The sequence below is a fragment of the Hyaena hyaena genome, unplaced genomic scaffold (assembly GCF_003009895.1).
Source record: "Hyaena hyaena isolate Hyena2069 unplaced genomic scaffold, ASM300989v1 scaffold_49, whole genome shotgun sequence".
Taxonomy (NCBI): Eukaryota; Metazoa; Chordata; class Mammalia; order Carnivora; family Hyaenidae; genus Hyaena; species Hyaena hyaena.
The window spans coordinates 794,220-812,298 of NW_024080681.1; the positions used below are offsets into that span (position 1 = coordinate 794,220).

Below are 18,079 nucleotides of genomic sequence, written 5' to 3' on the forward strand. Positions count from 1 at the left end.
TTTCATTGTTACACTTTGAATTCCCACTTACCCTTAAATATGAATGGCTTTAGTCACAGGAGCAGGAAGAGGCAGTATAAATTGCTGGTTCATGGTTAGTATCACCGTGGCTGACGAGAGAATCCAGAAGTATTGTCCTATGGATATTACTAAGATACACATTACTCTTTTAATTATGAACTGTGAACTGTCTGTTAGGCTTGTAGGGTCAGAATATAAAATTCAGCATTGGTCAACACTTTCGCATGGCTGTAACAGCCATGACTTGACTGAGCATCAAGACCTGATACTGGCAACAAACTTAAAAATATTGTACTTCTGTTAAATTTTGCTTGATCAACACTTGGAATAATGGATGCAGTTTTATTTATAGAACCTTAACGTAAACTAAGGAGCCGAGAGAAGATTAACTCATTTACCGAATGTGGTCTTGAATATTTATTATGGCAAAGGACTGCCTTTTAAGCCAGGACAGATTGTTTTAGATAAGAAAAAACTGCATAAGGGTTAAGTGAAATAATAAGAAAATATAATTTTGATTGCTTTGATTTTACCATCTGGGAAGTCCATCACAAATTACCTACAACTTTTAAGTAGACTTGGGAAGCTTTCTTTCCATAAGCTGTCGACTAGAACTTTCTGATTCAATATAAAATAGGAGACATTTTTCTTAAATGAGTGTGTTTCTTTCCTACATAACAGTTTGGTAAGGTCTTATAAACTTGAAGTTGTGCTTACTCCTAGAGAAAATTTCACATCAATTTTCACGTATATGCAAGGAGACATATTCCTAAAGTCTTTACAACAGGCTTATGTGTAATGGGGGAAATGGGAATTCTAAATACCATTAAAAGGGGAATGGATAGATAAATTGTGGTATGTTTATAAATTGAATTTTATGTAGTAGCAACATGTCTATACCAGTGCTACATTTCAGTGTGTCAGTCTTACATATTGAATGTTAAGTGAGAAAGAAAAAGGGATACTATTTAGATAACATTTTAAAATTTGCAGAATGGTACTGAAAGGATTATGGGAGGGGGATGGGCTAAATGGGTAAGGGATATTAAGGCATCTACTCCTGAAATCATTGTTGCACTATATGCTAACTCCCTTGGGATGTAAATTAAAAAAAAACAAAGAACATTGATAACTGAAAAAAAAGGAATGGTAACAGATTAACTATGTCAGATCTATTGTCGTATTATAGCAGGGATTAACATTTCTGAATTCTATACCATGAAATGAACGTAGGGAAAAATACTAAATGCCCTTTTATAGAACATGCTTTACAATATAAAGATTTTGCAAAGTGTTATGCATTCATAGATGAGACTTTAAGATTTGCAAATTAAATTGTAGTTTAGACAGAGTTTAAGTATAGAGTTAAGCAGTTTTTGTTATCTTTGTATCAACTAATTTTATCAGCTACTGATTTTTTTGATTGCTTTCCATTTTTATCATTAAACAGAAACAGTAATTTTTTAGAGTACATTTGGAAATGTATTTGTGGTTATCGGCATACTATGACTAAAAAGCTGCTATGATAGATGATTTTGGTAATATTGTGCTATCCTTGTAATGTACAGTTTATATAATCTCTTGTGTACAGAAGTCTTTTTTATTAATGGTTATTTTCATAGTAAAACCATTGTACAGAATTAACCATTTTTATTAGCATAATAATGTTCCAAAACTATGACATAATTTTATTAGTCATATTATGTCATCTATAGTTATGACATAGATCCAAAACTTTGACAGTCATTTATAAGTCCATTTTCTTTGTTCTGTCCTTTAGCATCAGTTTGCATCTGTGGATGAAGTACTATTTCTTTTCCTCTTGGGCTGTAACTTTTCAAGAAAATTATATACATTAAGATGAACTTTTGAGGTGTATGCAAATATATTAAAATCTCTATTAAATTTTAATCTTACATGAGCAAAATTATGCCTTACTGAAATTTGATCTGTAGGTTAAGAGTATATCTATAAATATATTAATATATAATATATATAGATTGTATACATGTATTCACATTATGAATATAATAACATTCATAATATGTAATTCATATACATTGAATATAGTCGTATATACTATACATAAATTGTATACAATTTATTAATAAACAGGTATTAGGGCCCATATACAAATCTTGCTTATATATGTTAAAGTTTATAGACTACTTTTCTGTCATGCAATGTGACAATCACAGAATTTGTGAGTAGACTGGAAAATAATCTTGTAGTAAATTCTGTACTATGTCCTGCAGTATGTGGGTGCCCATGGGTAAGGGATAGTACTTATTATTTATGTGTGGTTGATAGTAAAATAATTTCTGTGTTCTCTGAGCACATATTAATGGAAGCCTAGCGATAACTATCCTCTGTGTTGATCTGTATTACATGTAATCTATGAAGTTAAAAAACTATGTGTGTATAATCATTTGATTATTACCCTAAAACTTATATCTCATTGTATTCTTGTGCTTTAGAGATAGTTTTTAAAAACTTGAATGTTTTTATGGTCAGGATGGAAAAAAGTTCTTTTTTGGTACTTCAAGAATGAAGAATTCTTGAGAATTCTGAGAGGATAAAAAATTAATCTTTTACTGTTGTTTTGCATTTAAGTGAAGTGTGAACAATGTGGCTCACCTACAAACACATTTCTGTTGGCGTTTTTCTGTAGTAACATCATTGTGTAATGACATTAAACACTGGGTCAGGGAGTGTTTTGTAGGTTTCAGTGCCTTGTTTTGACTTACATGCCTGAAAGTGATAGGGGGAGGAAGGGGCAGAAACACCCAAATGTCTGTGAGATAGTGACATGTCACTTAGCACGTCAAGAGTGTTAAGTTTTAAATAACAGAAGTAAACTCCAAGAAGTGACCTTAGCTAGGAGCCATTCTGTATTGTATAAGCCTCTGCTGCATGTGGCTGTGACAGATGAGACTTTTTCTTGTGGTTACCAGAGGACATCCTTGTGGTCATAACCAAATTGTAAATGTCACCAAGATTCTTCTCAAATGTCCATCACATGTGTATCAGTAAATCTAAAGTAGATAAAAATGAAACAAAGATTCATTTGGGAGTTAGCACTCCCAGAAGATTAGTTTTAAAACAGAACAGCAGAAGGAGTTGTGACATGCATCCATAAGCAATTGTAATGATTTGACAGTTATTTAGCCCTCAGTTCCTAGCCCTTTGGTTGAACTGACAGCATGCCTGCAAAGATAGTGAGGCCTGTTTCAGCCCCATTAATGTCTTCTTGAATGTTAGCCTGCGGTCTGGGTAATGATAAATGTTCAGTGATTGATGATTTTATAGTCCCAGGGGATTCTGGGTGATTTCTGGTTTCTGAGAGCCAAGGCAGTTTGCATTCTTTTTGGGCCTCTAGGAAGTTTTTCTGATTTTTACTAAAACCATTGTAAGTTAGCAGAAGGATAGAGGTCAACCTGAGGGTTCATTAACCAGGATTCAAAGCCGTGTTTAAGAACAGTATGATTTTGTACTTAGTTTATCTAAGAGTGAGAACCAGAAGAGTTTTTAATCCACAGAGCTTTTGTAACATTTATTTGTAAACTTTAGTGTCTTTTTTCCTTTTTTGCTTTTAAAAAATATATTTTAAGTTATAAGGAGAAATTTAATAAGAACTGTTGAGATATAATAACAGTTTTATTGTTTTCATGGTGTGCAATTTCATTTTTAAAATTCTTGTAAGAGTTTAAATCAGTTTTTAATAAATGTTTTTCTTTTTACATGGTTCAGTTTCTCTAACAGTATATCATGTTATACTAGTATCAAAAGAGTACAAACAGATCTTTTTTGGTAAATATTGTTTGCCATTTAGGAAAGGATTTATTTCTAGTATATTGATTGTAGATTATTCTTAGTATTTTAAGTAACTGGTAGGGTTTGGAGACAGAGAATGGAAGGTACAGATAAACATTTTTCCTAATTTATTACAACTTAAAAATATATTTTCTTCATCTTTTTTTAAAAAAATGAATGATAGAACTTTCCTTTTGGATGTAAAGAGTTCATAGGGCTAATTTTCTTTAAGATTATTAAGAAACTACTTTAAAACCTTAAAAGGAATAAAAGGAGCGTTTCTGTTTAGTTTTTCAAGTAACAAACAAGGAACTTGGTTAAGAATGACCATTTGTAAGTCTGTATATTAATTAGATGAGTGTCATTATGCTCAATTAGCAGGACTGCCAAATAATCTCTTTAATACTCCCATCTTTTTTTTCCCCCTAGGGTTTTACAGACAGTCCTCATTACAGTGATCATTTGAATGACAGTCGATTAGGGGCCCATGAAGGCTTGTCCCCAACACCTTTCATGAACTCAAATCTGATGGGTAAGTTGGTAATTCTCTGCAAGTAGTCTCCACGAAGCCTCTTTGGTTAGAGACATTTTTTAATCCCCTTGTCCAGGAAATACACATCTATATCTAGAAGAAAGTTCCTGTGTTTCTAGGAGCATCAGGCTTTCCTTATTCCATTCATCCTGAGGAGCAAGCATTCAGAAAAATCATTAGTATCAAAAAGGAAGTAGCAATGTTTTAACTGTCAGTTTTGGCAGTGTCTTTGTGACATCAGGCATTATATGTTTTCTGCTTTCTGGGCAGAAATGTCTTTCGGAGACATTTGTAATTAACTATTTGTCTTAACAGTCGTGTATGTGTGGCAATTAAAAATATGACAAAGTAGTGACTTGAAGCAGATTTTACTTATGTTGGACAATATGTCTTTCAGCACTATATAATTAAAACTTAATAGTACACTTAGATGTTGGCAGCATTTGTTTTAAGTACTTGGGTTCATATTGGGGATTTTTTTTTCTCTTTTTTTTTCTTTCATAGTTTATTGTCAAGTTGGTTTCATATACTGGGAATTTTGTAAGTTGTGTTCTGCAATAGAAAAGTTGTGCTTTGAAGGATATTACCTGCCACCCAAATATGATTATTTCTATCTGGGCAAAACCTTTAAGGTTAGCTTTTCTTTATATTTCCCCCTACTCCCTGCAAAGCACCACTCTCTCCCTCCCTTCTGTCTTCCTCATATGAAAGTTATTAGCTGTTCAATCTAAAATGATAAGCCCAAGTTTTTTCCCCCCTCCTAGTTTGGATGCCACTCTTTTATTCTTTTTTTTTTTTAATGTTTCATTTATTTCTGAGAGAGAGACAGCATGAGCAGGGGAGGGTCAGAGAGAAAGGGAGACACAGAATCTGAAACAGGCTCCAGGCTCTGAGGAGCTGTCAGCACAGAACCCAACATGAGGCTCGAACCCACAAACCATGAGATCATGACCTGAGCTGAAGTCGGACGCTTAACCGACTGAGCCACCCAGGCGCCCCTTTTATTCTTTAAAAGTAGTAATTTTAACTTTTTGAACATGATTAAAAACAATTTCAGCTTTATGACATTATTTTTCCTTCTTGCTTTACTAGGCCAGAGCACATTAGAAAACTTTGTTTAATCTGTTTTAGTTGTTGTCAGTGGCGTCATGTAAATATGGAAGTTTGTGTAATTGACATTGATTTCATTACTTTATTTGTTAAGGACGTGACCTATATTGTGATCTTAGAATTGTCCTTTTAAGACACAGCCATGCTAATCTGAATGGATTACCCAAATCCAAAATCCTGGTGGTCTGCAATTTCGTTATAAGTGATTTTGCTTTGCAAAGTCTTTGTTTAATTACCTTATCCTCTATGAAGTGTTGAGGAGACAGTCTGATATTCTAGTGTGGATTTTGCCTAAAGCAGTTACCAGCTTAAAGCTAGATCATTGAGTATGACTCAAGAGTAAGAAATTTAATGAGCAGTAAAACTTGTGTTTATTTTTATTTTTTTTTAAATTTTTTTTAATGTTTTATTTATTTCTAGGAGAGAGAGAGACAGCGTGAGCAGGGGAGGGTCAGAGAGAGAGGGAGTCACACACTCTCAAACAGGCTCCAGGCTCTGAGCTGGCAGTCAGCACAGAGCCTGACGCGGGGCTCGGACCCATGAACTGTGAGATCATGACCTAAGCGAAAGTCGGACGCTTAACCGACTAAGCCACCCAAGCGCCCCAAAACTTGTGTTTAAAATGACAGTTTGTTTTAACGTAAACACAAATGAAAACCATATCATTCCAGGTAAAATTCAGTATTAAATTGAGAACAAAATAATTATCCTTGGATTTAGCCAGGGAAAACTTTCCATTTTATCTTTTTAATTTTCTATTGAACTTATCATCAAAGTAAAATAAATGTGACACTCCAAATAATTTCTTTTGTAGTATATATTTTTCCCAAGTAGCACTTTATTTATTACAAATATGGCTGAGCAAGCTCTAGTCAGTGGTATTGTAATTTCAGATTGAACTAAGCTTTCTTAATTGAGGCTATACTTCTTAGAAGTGAAAAATCAGAAATTACTCCTTTTATATTTATGCATTTACCTTTATTATTAGCTCACAGATATGATTTTTTTATTTTTTTAATGTTTTTTATTTATTTCTGAGAGAAAGAGACAGCGTGAGCAGGAGAGGGTCAGAGGGAGAGGGAGACACAGAATCTGAAACAGGCTCCAGGCTCTGAGCTAGCTGTCAGCACAGAGCCCGATGTGGGGCTCAAACCCATGAACGGTGAGTTCATGACCTGAGCCAAAGTCAGACACTTAACCAACTGAGCCACCCAGGTGCCCCTCACAGATAGGATTTTTAAGCCCAGTAGACTTGCATCATTAGCGTATCTTTGAGCCAAGGTGACTGTTAAAGTTGTGGGAAGTAAATGAATTCTAAGAAGTGTGCACGTCAGTCCCTTGCTCTGAACAGCTATTGACTAAAAACACTTCTGTAATTTAGTTTTAGGTAACATGTTCTTAGTTGGAGCAATTATGAGAAAGAGCTTCTTGGTTTCTTCAGTTTGCAGATAATTATTAGAAATCTTTTAATAGTTATACATATCCTGTATATAAAATCAGCATCTAAAATAAATCTGGAAACATTATAAAAACTAAAATTTAGGGGCGCTTGGGTGGCTCAGTCAGCTGAGCATCTGGCTTCAACTCAGGTCATGATCTCGCAGTTCGTGAGTTTGAGCCCCATGTTAGGCTCTGTGCTGACTGCTCGGAGCCTGGAGTTTGCTTTGAATTCTGTGCCTTGCTCTCTCTTTGCCCCTCCCCTGCTCAGACTCTGCTTCTCTCTCAAAAATAAACATTAAAAAAATAAAAACAAAAAAACCCCTCAAATTTATAAACAGATTGATCCCTTCACACTCTAAGTGAAAAAATCTGGATTCATCTGAACTATACTGTACAGTTAATATGCAGCTGTACATTTTCATTATGAGTTTTAACTATCTAATCTTAAAAATGTTAATTTACCTATAAGGAAGAAGAAAATAACCCTGAAAAGATTAGGCACATATTTTCAAAAGTAGCTTTGGAAATTAATGTCTCCTAAATGGTAGAGCAGTTCTGTACAGCAATAGGCAATCCTACTTGATGTGAGCCAAAGTAAATTGACTGTTAGATACTCAAATATATAGGTTTATAGTGCTCGGTATAGTGGATGGATAGATTCACTCTTCTAGCCATTTGATAATTTAAGGGAATTTCAGACTAAAAACCTATGTTGTTAAAGCATGTCTAAGACATGCAAAGCATTATGAGAAACATTCAGAACTATAGATACCTAATCATCATCACAGGTAACACTTCAGAGGGATGCTGTAAATGATGAATGCTCAGAAACAGTTAAAGCTAATAGGAAAGCAGTAACATATTTCATCATTGCTGTCAACATATAAAAATACCATTAAGAGAGAAGATAGAATAATATGCTAGGGAATGTTGTTATTTTTCGTATTATGTTCAACCAAAAGCACATTTGCCTGAAGAAATAATGGATTATAAAGTGCCACTGTCTTTCATGATGGAGCTCTCAAACACTTTAATGATTTTGCACATTGCAAAAATGAGAAATTTTGTCTTAACAAGGTTGATAATGATTCAATAATAAACAATTTACCACAGAAAAATGCATTTATATTCATTTAGATATTTTGAAGTGTTTTACATAGGAAGTAAAGCTATTATGTTGGATCAGTTAGTGTTTCTTTTTAATGAATTCCAGAATTATCCCATTGATTTGTCAATATGGAAGAAAGGGCTTTCTTATGTTTCAAGTGAAATAAATACATCCTTTTGGCACATCACTAAGTAATTAGCATCAAACAGTCCTTTGCAGGAAAGCTGCAAAGCTTTGATAGTAGCAGCTTTAGTCTATATCTCTACCCTTGGTTCTCTCTTTGATTTTAGGAAGAAATGCTTTCTTTTACCTGTTGTTGATTAGATATATTTTTGGTGATGGTAGGCCCAGTTTGTTCATTGGATATAGAAATGAATTATTTCAAAAAATTGCATACCTTCAGTTTCCAAGTGATATGGGATGAGCTACTCTTACCTTTCTACCTCTCCATGTTTATCAAACCCTTACTTATTTTGGACTATATGTTGTCAGTGGGAATTTTAAGGTGAAATTATATTACTTCAATATTACTTTTTGTCTGAGACTTTCAGTTGTATTCCTTTTTGAGGAATTGTATTCCTCTGCCTCTAGAGATATTTTCTAAATAGTTAATCTTTTAAAGAGTGAAAGCAATACGTGAAGGGTACAGGGGGCAGATGTGGGTCTTAGAAGAGATGTGGGTTTTAGTCAAGATCCTTAAATTACCTTTTTGATAGGGTATTGCTGGGTAGCCTGAAAAGTCTTCTGCAAGTCTAGAATTTTTTAGTTCTATAATCTCATGTATCTAATATCTTTTATCCAAACCTGAAAAATACTCCAACTGGAATTAGAATTGCTATTTTGCAAATTATAAAATAAAGGCACAGTAAAATTAAGTGTCACCTCCCCCCCCCCCCCCCAGGGACACAGAGCCTATAAATGGCAAAACTGAGTGTAGATTCTGTTTCTTCTGACTCCCAAGTATTATTTCCATTAGGCATGCCAGGTATTTGTTCTTTATATAATGCTCTCAGGTTTTCCCTAGCTCATCTTTTTCCTACACTCTAATTATGGAGACCCTGGTCTTTAGAAAGTACTGGGGAAAAATTGGTTCTATAGCTCTATAACTTTGGGATACATTGTACATCATGTGCCCCTTCTTAAGAGATTTATATTGTACTTTGGGATATTAAAGGCTCTGTAAAAAACAGGAGGTAAAGCTTATTTAACTTTGGTCAGCTCATCACATCCTAGATTCAGATGACACACACAAGCCTTTTTGTATAAAGAATCATTAGCCTTTGAGGAACTAGTTTTCCATGAAGCACACACTGGGCAGTGCTTGTAGGTTTTGTTTTAAAGGAAAAATAAAGATAATACATGAAAGTTGTCTGAAATGTAAAATAGCACAATGTTAATGATATTGCTGTATATATTTTTATAATTTATCTTAGACATCTTAGCTAATATTTTAGGTTGGGTTCAGTTCAAGTACAGTATTGTTAAGTTTCTTTAACAGAGTTATTTGAATTACGAATAAACCATCCTTCCTTTCATGTTGGGGTCTATTTGCTCATCTGTATCTACCCTTCTTTTTTTTTTCCAAAAAAAATTATTTGCTTATTTATTATGAGAGAGGGAGAAAGAGAGAGAATCCCATGAGTTGCAGAGAGAGAGGGAGAGAGGGAGAGTGTTGAACCCAGAGTGGGGCTTGAGCTCACCTGATGCAGGGCTCAAACTATGGTATCATGACCTGAACTGAAGTGGGATGCTTAAACCCAACTGAGCCACCTAGGTGCCTGCCCGCCCTATCCTTCCTTACCTCAGAGTTTAAGGGGCCCCCTCTAATAGCAGCTGCTACGTTACTTTCATTTCTTTATGAACTCAGTAGGTTTCTATGGGCTTGTCTGGGACTGTAAATCCAAGTACACTTTCTCCTATATATTTGGTATTTCAAACAACCAGTTTCAAAGAAAACTCTCGTATACTTGACCTTGCCTGTAGTACAATTTCTCACTAATACAGAATTCTCCTAGAATTACAAAAAAATGTAGAATCACCATTTTCAGAATATCAAAGCACAATAAGTAGAACTCTGCTCTCAAAAGATTTCTAACTTTGGGGTGCCTGGGTGGTTCAGTCGGTTAAGCATCCGACTCTTCATTTTGGCTCAGGTCATGCTCTTGCAGTTCATGGGCTCAAGCCCTGCATTGAGCTCTGCGCTGACAGTGCAGTGCCTTCTTGGGATTCTCTCTCTCTCTCTCTCTCTCTCTCTCTCTCTCTCTCTCTCTCTCCCCCCCCTCCCCCCCCTCTCCCTCTCCCTCTCCCTCTCCCTCTTTCCCTCCCTCCCTTCTTCCCACCATCCCTCCCCCCCCAAAATAAATAAACTTAAAAAAATATTTATAATTCTCATGTACAAGACATTCCTTCACTAGATGAGTTAATGAAAATGATTATAATTGTGCTTAGGGGAAACAGTATAGTTTAGTATCTGGTTTGACAGTATTTTATAAGGATTAAGCCTTCATACTTTCTCCAGTGTTTTATTAAACTCAAGTCTCAGGAAAGGATATGGGTTACATATTCATTGATTATCATTCTCTGATATTTGGCTACTTACAGACACAAAATGTTGGCGCTGAGAAACTTGAATAAAAGAAACCTATTTACCACTGAAGAAACCAAAGCCAAAAAAAAATGAAATGAGTAGTTAATTAAGAAACCTGGACCCAACTCTTCATTCTAATTTAGCTCATCTTCCCTTTGTCATACACTGCTTTTTTTTCTTTTTTACCTCTCATGAGCATTCTTTCCACATTCTAGCTCTTATATCTTTTTCTTTCTCGTGTGACTGCTTAGACCCTCATTAACCAGTCTGAATTGTTGAAAACCTTTCTCTTTTTCCTTCATGTGCCCATTCTTGCCTTTTTCTCTGCCCTTCAATGTATGAAAATAACATATGACAGAATATAAAAGTAAGATTCAATCTGTCTTTACAGACTTTACTGTTTTAATGTAATAGGGGAAATAATTTTGATAATTATTACACATGGTAGAATGAGAGTGATACAAAGAAGTTCTTACAGAAATTCAGAAGAAATTAAAGTAAGAGGCAGAAGTGATCAGGAAGTTTTATTGTGGAGTAGCAAAATCCAGTGTATTAGTCAGGACTCTTCTCCTTGCAAAGGACAGGAATGAACTTAAACTGTGTTCAATAAAAAGTCATATTGAGTCACATATTGCATATAGCTGAAAGTAGGTTGATTTTAGACATTGCAGATCCAAGTGTTCAAACAATGTTATCAGATCTCTTACTTTCCCCTTAAAAATTTTTGTTGGGAGAATGGGATAAAATTGGAGAGGCAAAATCGGCCAAAAGGAAATTTGAGAAGTGAAAAAGGGAAGGGGGTACAGAAATACGGTCTCTTTCTCTCTACTTCTGGTTCTCTCACTCCATTCTTTCCAAACTGTTGTAAATTGTCCTTTCTGGCTTCCTTACAGGATACCTTATTCCTTAATGGTTTGGAATGTTTTCTTTCAATATAGTTATGTATTTTTTTAGAATAATACTCTGTTCCTGGCAACATTGTCTCTTTATGTGTCCCTACTTTGCCTTCACAACCTGAAAAGCACCCTCTTTTCCATGACTATGATAAGCTGTTCTTTCAGAAATCATTCTTATGAACCAGAGATTAGCTAATGTGTTTGTTTGTTTTTTAGCCTACCCAGTCTGGGAAAGACCAACCTGTTAGTACTCATGTCTCATTTTGAAAGAGGTTCCAGAGTTTCAGGAATTCTCCTGTATAGACTTAGATCCTTTTTATCTAAGCGTAATTAATCCTGGAATGAATTACTTAGAAGAATTAGTTAGAATTACATTAAAGAGATGCTGAAATTTTAGAAGATAGAGGAAAAAAATGTTTGATTGGGGCTTTATTTGGAAAAGTAAAACTAGGGGCACCTGGGTGGCTCAGTCGGTTAAGCGTCCAACTTCAGCTCAGGTCATGATCTCTCACGGTTTGTGGGTTCGAGCCCCGCGTCAGGCTCTGTGCTGACAGCCAGCTCAGAGCCTGGAGCCTGTTTCAGATTCTGTGTCTACTCTCTCTCTGACCCTCCCCTGCTCATGCTGTCTCTCTCCCTCTCAGAAATAAATACAACATTAAAAAATTATGAAAAGTAAAACTAATATTAACAAACAGTAATTTATATAATCGCCTAAGTCTTAAATGAACAAAGAATGAATTATTGAGTTTTTTGGTGTAGTTTTTTTCTTCAGAAAATTGTTTGGTAATATAGAAATGTCTTGTATCTTACATTTGAACCTTCTTGATTTTCTCTTTAGTTATTAACTGACTCTAACTCAGTTATGTTCCAATCTGTCAATGGCTTTTGTGTTTAATGAAATGCTTCTTTGACTTCATGCAATTTTGAGTCTCTTATCTGAGACCTAACTTTTGATGGATTTCTTTTGTATAGCTTGGTATAGTGGTATATTTACCAAAAGACTGACCAATGACACCATTGACTCTAGCCTGAGATAACCACACTATCTGTGAGGCCTATTTCACTGGGATTACTTCTTTTTTTTTTTTAAAGTCTTGTGATTATTAGTGAATATTTTCCTGAGATCATAATGTTGGCTTAAGTCTGCATCCTTGCAAACTAGTAACTAGGGACTCCTATAAGAAAGAGGACCTTTAGTTTTATTTGTTTACCCGGTTCCTTTGCTCGTCATCACTTGTGTATGTTCTGTGATCAGTAGTTATCCGTACTGCTCTGCACAGCTTTACAGTAAGCCAGTGGCATAGATCTGATAAATGGTTCTTCCTTGAATCTTCCCTTTGTTTGTGTCTAATTGCATCCAAGTGAAAGTGAAGTCTGCCTTTAGTGGGATACATCACACTATGGCTACTTGGTTACTAGAGAACAAAAGAACATTTTTTAAAGGAACTTTTGTAAACTTTACAGTTTTCCTAGATGCATATAATCTGAGATCCACACCATGGCACATAGTTAAGAATTTGGGGTACTGTTTGAATAAGGGAAAATCCTAGAGCAGCATTATCAGATCATGCCTCCTATGTGGTAATATTTCAGATTTTATTGCTTATGGTTATAATGACCCCTTTATCATTTACTATTGGTTTTCTGAGTGTTTTGTTAGCTCAGAATAATTTACTTAAATACTAAAATTCTCACAGAATGGTTGAACTGGAATGGATCTTAGAGGTCATCTAGCTCAGTAGTTCTCCATTGAGAAGCTTGAAAAATATATGGTTATCATGAAAACTGGAAATAGGAGAAGGTGCGGCTGGTACTTCCCATACCATGAAACCTCTGGATGTTCTTTCAAAGTGAAAAGTTAGTACTAGCTTGGTTAATGTCACACTGTTTATGTAAGTTTTAATTAACCACCAGATGAAAGTGAAGTTTTTAAAAATTTGAAATCATATCCGGAATTGCTTTGGTTTAACTTGTGGAAATGTTATTGTTTGAAGGTGTTTATGGTATTCAGATCTTTTAGTTATATAGGTTTTGTACTATATTGCTGTTATTAATAAGCCTTTTGTTTTAAGTGAAGCCCCTCAAAAGATTGTTGCTTGAGTGTCAATCCACCATTATGTAATCTTTGCATCTCAGCTTCTTTTTTTCATACAAAATTGACCCTTTGCTTTTTATAGCTCACACTTTTCTGTGGCTTCCATGTTGGCTTTGTATCATTTTTTATTAAAATTAAAACTCAGCCTGATTATATATCTGAGTTTTAATTCTTTCTTCTTGAGACTTTTTTTTTTTTTGGCTATTGTCGTATGCATGGATAGTGAAGTATATAACAATCATCCTTATATTACACACTTGTTTTTCACTTTGAGAATATCCCTGGAGGATTGTCAGACTCCTCAGATGGTATGAAATTTCTAGGGAGTCGCAATTAAATTGGAGTAGGTCACAAGGCCACTTTACTGCAAAGTAAGTCAATTAGTTTATAGTCATAAATTTTATTAATTTCTGTTATGTGCTTTTCTACACTGATCCCTGAGATCAGGGACCAGCAGACCTTTTTGTAAAAAGCCAGATAGTAAATATTTTGGATTTGCAGGGAGGCAAAATCAATATTATGTAGGTACTTATATTATAACCATTTAAAAACATTAAAAAAACTTTTCTTATGTTTTCTTAGCTCATGGGCTATAAAAGGAACTGTTGGTGACCTGGATTTGTTCTCCAGGCCTTACTGTGTTAATCTTATTCTAGATAATGTAACAAAAATACTTTAAAACGTAGCAACATTGTCAGTTTTTTTGAAGGGATAACAAATGATTGTGTGTGTGTGTGTGTGTGTGTGTGTGTGTGTATGTGAAATTCTGTGAAACATAACAGGTTTGTTGTGCATGCGGGTGCCTGTTTTGCATATCCAGACATGTTGATTAGTGCTTGTGGTGGTGGTGAATGATTTCTAAAATTTCTGGGGCTTTATTATCTCTATACAGAATAGTAAGTTGCTCACCAGGTGAGTTATTTTTCTGTTGTTTTTGTCTTTAGATAGGATACTGATAATTGGCTTTTTAGGTACATGTCAGATTTCCTTCATCTGAAATCTTGGTGTCCCCTTAGTTTTCTATAATCTGAAATTAAAAAAAAAAAAAAACTGCTTCTCAAGACAGCAGTACAAAATCATACCTGTGCTGAGTTGAACTACCACATTAAGAGAGGAAAAGGTGAAACTTAGGCAACCCAGTGGAGATGTGGCATTGAGACAGCTCTACTGAGAGAGAAATCTGCAGACAGATAATAGCTGTGAAGAGTCCAGAGGAAGAATCTGTGACCAGAGGATAGTGTGATAATGGCATAATCATCAGAAAAGTCTATTATTGTTGCTTTCTTGAGAGTCTGCACTCCTAATTTGGAAATCTCTCCAAAGGGTGTGTGCAATGAAAATATTAAAGTATTCTCTAGATTTGTATCTGAACAGTTTGTGTAACATAAATGTAAATTATGGATTTTTGTTGCAGTTCATATATTTTTCATGTAAAATACCTTAATGGTTTGTGTTTGGGAATTACTCTGATTTGAAATGCTATTCATCTTCAATTTCACACTCTCTTCTGTCAGAAAGATTTAAGAGAAAATGTAGTGCTATATTTGCTGTATGATGATTTTTATAAATTTTTACTCAGGTTCACATACACTGAAATATGGTCCCACCAAAGAATTCTCATCTGTTTTATTATTTTCTTTTCATATAGGTTAAGGAAATCGTGCATTTAGTGACAATATTAAATGCAGAGAGCATTTTTACTCTTGGTATATGTGTGCCTGTGCATGCATACACACATCTGTATATTTATACCAGATAGGAGCACATTTAAGTATAAGCTTTTGTTTTATTTCATTTTACTGTAAGATTTCAGTCAGGTGTCTTTTTAAAAATGTAGGTGTTATCTCTAGGTTTTCTTTTTTTATATAAATGTACTTTATTTTTAATGTTTATTTTTGAGAGAGAGAGAGAGAGCACAAGCAGGGAAGGAGCAGAGGGAGATACAGAATCTGAAGCAGACTCCAGGCTCCAGACTGTCAGCACAGAGCTCAGTGCGGGGCTCGAACCTACACACTATGAGATCATGACCTTTGCCAAAGTTGAACACAATCGACTAAGCCACCCAGGCACCTCTATCTTTAGGTCTCCCTAAAAAAATTTTTTTAAGTTTATTTTTAATTTTTAGCAATCTCTACACCCAACATGGAGCTCAAACCAAGACTCTGAGGTCAAGAGCTTCACACTCTTTTGACTGAGCAAGCCAGGTGCCCCTATCTTTAGGTGTGTTACAAAGATCCCAGAAAACACCTTCGGGTACTAGCATAATAGAAGGTGTCTGCTTATAATGTACTTTTTCACAAGAGATACAGAAGGGATATATGTATATATCTATTCATAATTTTTATGTTGTTATATGTATTTTCTATGTCTGTTTATATTTTTCTTGTAATCTGTCCATGATTCCTTTGGTCAGCTTGCTACACTGAACACTTTTAGTACATTGTAACTCATCTGAATATCCCTACTGTTTTCTTTACACCATGTGTTTTACCTTTCCAGTTTACCTTAATACACTTGGAAGGAAAGTATCCCAATGCACTTATGACGATGAATTTGTATACCCATTAAAAAAAGGCATGTGTCTCAACTTCACCAGTAAGGAATTTAATCTAAGGAAGTAACTGAAAATTTACATCAGGAATGTAAAATGGTACAGCCATTATAGAAAACATTTTGGCTGTTTGTTAGAAAACTAAATATGCAGTTACCGTACAACTTAGCAATTGCAGTCTTGAACATTTATCCCAAAGAAATGAAAATTTACACGAACGTTAATAGCAGCTTCCTTGATAATAGCCAACAACTGGAAATGGTCCAGATGTCCTTCACTGGGTGAGGTTAAACAAACTGATACATTCATATCTTGGGATATTTTTCAGCAATAAAAAGGACTAAATTATTAACCAGTGTAAAAATTTAAATTGATCTTGAGTGAATTAGGCTGAGCGGGGGGAAACAAGCCACTTTTCAAAAGCTTACATATTGTATCTGTATACTACTCTTGAAATGGTAAAATTGTAGAATTAAGAACAGATAGTTGGTTACTAGGAATTAAGGAGACAAGTTGGTGTAGTTATAAAAGATGAACAGAAGAGATCCTTACAGGCTGATGGATCTGTTCTGTATCATGATTTGCAGTGGTAAATACGTAAACCTACACATACGATAAAACTGTATACAGTTAAATGTATACATGTGCATTCACACAAACAAAGAAAAAACCTGGAGAAATCTGAATAAGATAAGTAGATTGTGTCAGTGTTGTTAGCCTGTTGTGATATGGTAAGATGGGAGAAATATGTAAAGGGTACGCAGGCTCTCTCCATTATTTCTTTACAACTTCATGTAAATCTACAGTTACCTCAAAAGAAAAGTTTAATTAAAAATAACATACAAATAAATAACTGACATATGAATAAATTAATTGAAGGAAATTTAAAAGATGTAGGAATGTATAGGTTAGGGAATACAGGGGGGAAGGGACAGGTCATAGTGTGCAGAGATTACTTTTCTAGAAAGATATCTAATGGAAATCTACACCAAAATAGTCACCCTTGGGGCCTATTAAGTCACCAAAAATCCCTGTATTTCTAAAGGAACAATGTCTCTTGAACTTTTAGATTTGGGAAACTGTATAACTCTAATGGTGCTACTAGCAAGTGAGAAGAATCTTTTTGTCAACATTTGTCCTTTGCTTTGTGTGCATTGCATGCCGTATTGTACCTTTGGGCAAAAAGAGTAGGATATATCAAAGGCCAAAAGCTGTATATGTGTTCTTGAGGATATCTAAAAAGCAAGATAATCTGCATTTCAGAGTTGAATATTTACTTTGAAAAATACTGGCAAGAGGGCAGAATGTAATACTTGGTGGCGGGGATAAGAGAAAGAGAGTAAAAGCATGTCAGAGAAAAATATTGTAAGGTCTCAAAGTTAATTTTTTAGTGGTTAAACTTTACCTGGGGGTGATCCTTGCCCCCTCCCCAAACCCCACCTCCAAGGTAAAGTAGAAACTTGGCAACAACAAATTTTGTCTGCGTCTATCCTCACTTTTACTTGAATGAGAAATGAGGTTTAAGGATCAGGTTGACTGCTATTTATAATTTCAATTAGATATGAAAAATTCCTTCCCTTCACTTAAAATGCTAATCCTACTTAGAAAACTCTCCTGCAATTTTCAGATTTTCACTAGTGACAGGAAGCTGGTTCCACAGGAAGAGTTTGAGAATCTAGGTGAGGCTATTCTGGTGGTCCTTGGGGTTAGGTATTTTAGACAAAAAAACTCCTTAGTGAAAGTTCTGGCTTGGAGTTTTTTGATGTAATTGGGTAGAGAAAGGGGAAGCGTTCTTGGAAATGGAGTGGAGAAAAACATAAGCAGGCTAATTTATCACTTCCCCTTGTATTTTTAAAGATGCTACGTAGTTTGTCAAATTTTCCTAAGCTTTTAAAAAAGTCCTGCTTTTAAATATGTGTGCAAAGA

The 18,079-nt window shown here is 34.9% G+C and overlaps 1 protein-coding gene across 8 annotated transcripts in view; it reads left to right on the forward strand.

The window, feature by feature from the left end:
• The window catches only part of TCF12 (transcription factor 12), a 366,706-nt gene that overhangs the window by 178,482 nt on the left and 170,145 nt on the right, over nucleotides 1–18,079 (forward strand). For all 8 annotated transcript variants that reach the window (XM_039230611.1, XM_039230614.1, XM_039230612.1 and 5 more), the window contains one exon: nucleotides 4,264–4,366. In XM_039230611.1, coding sequence (XP_039086542.1) covers nucleotides 4,264–4,366 — 103 coding nt within the window. The remainder of the gene's footprint in view (nucleotides 1–4,263; nucleotides 4,367–18,079) is intronic.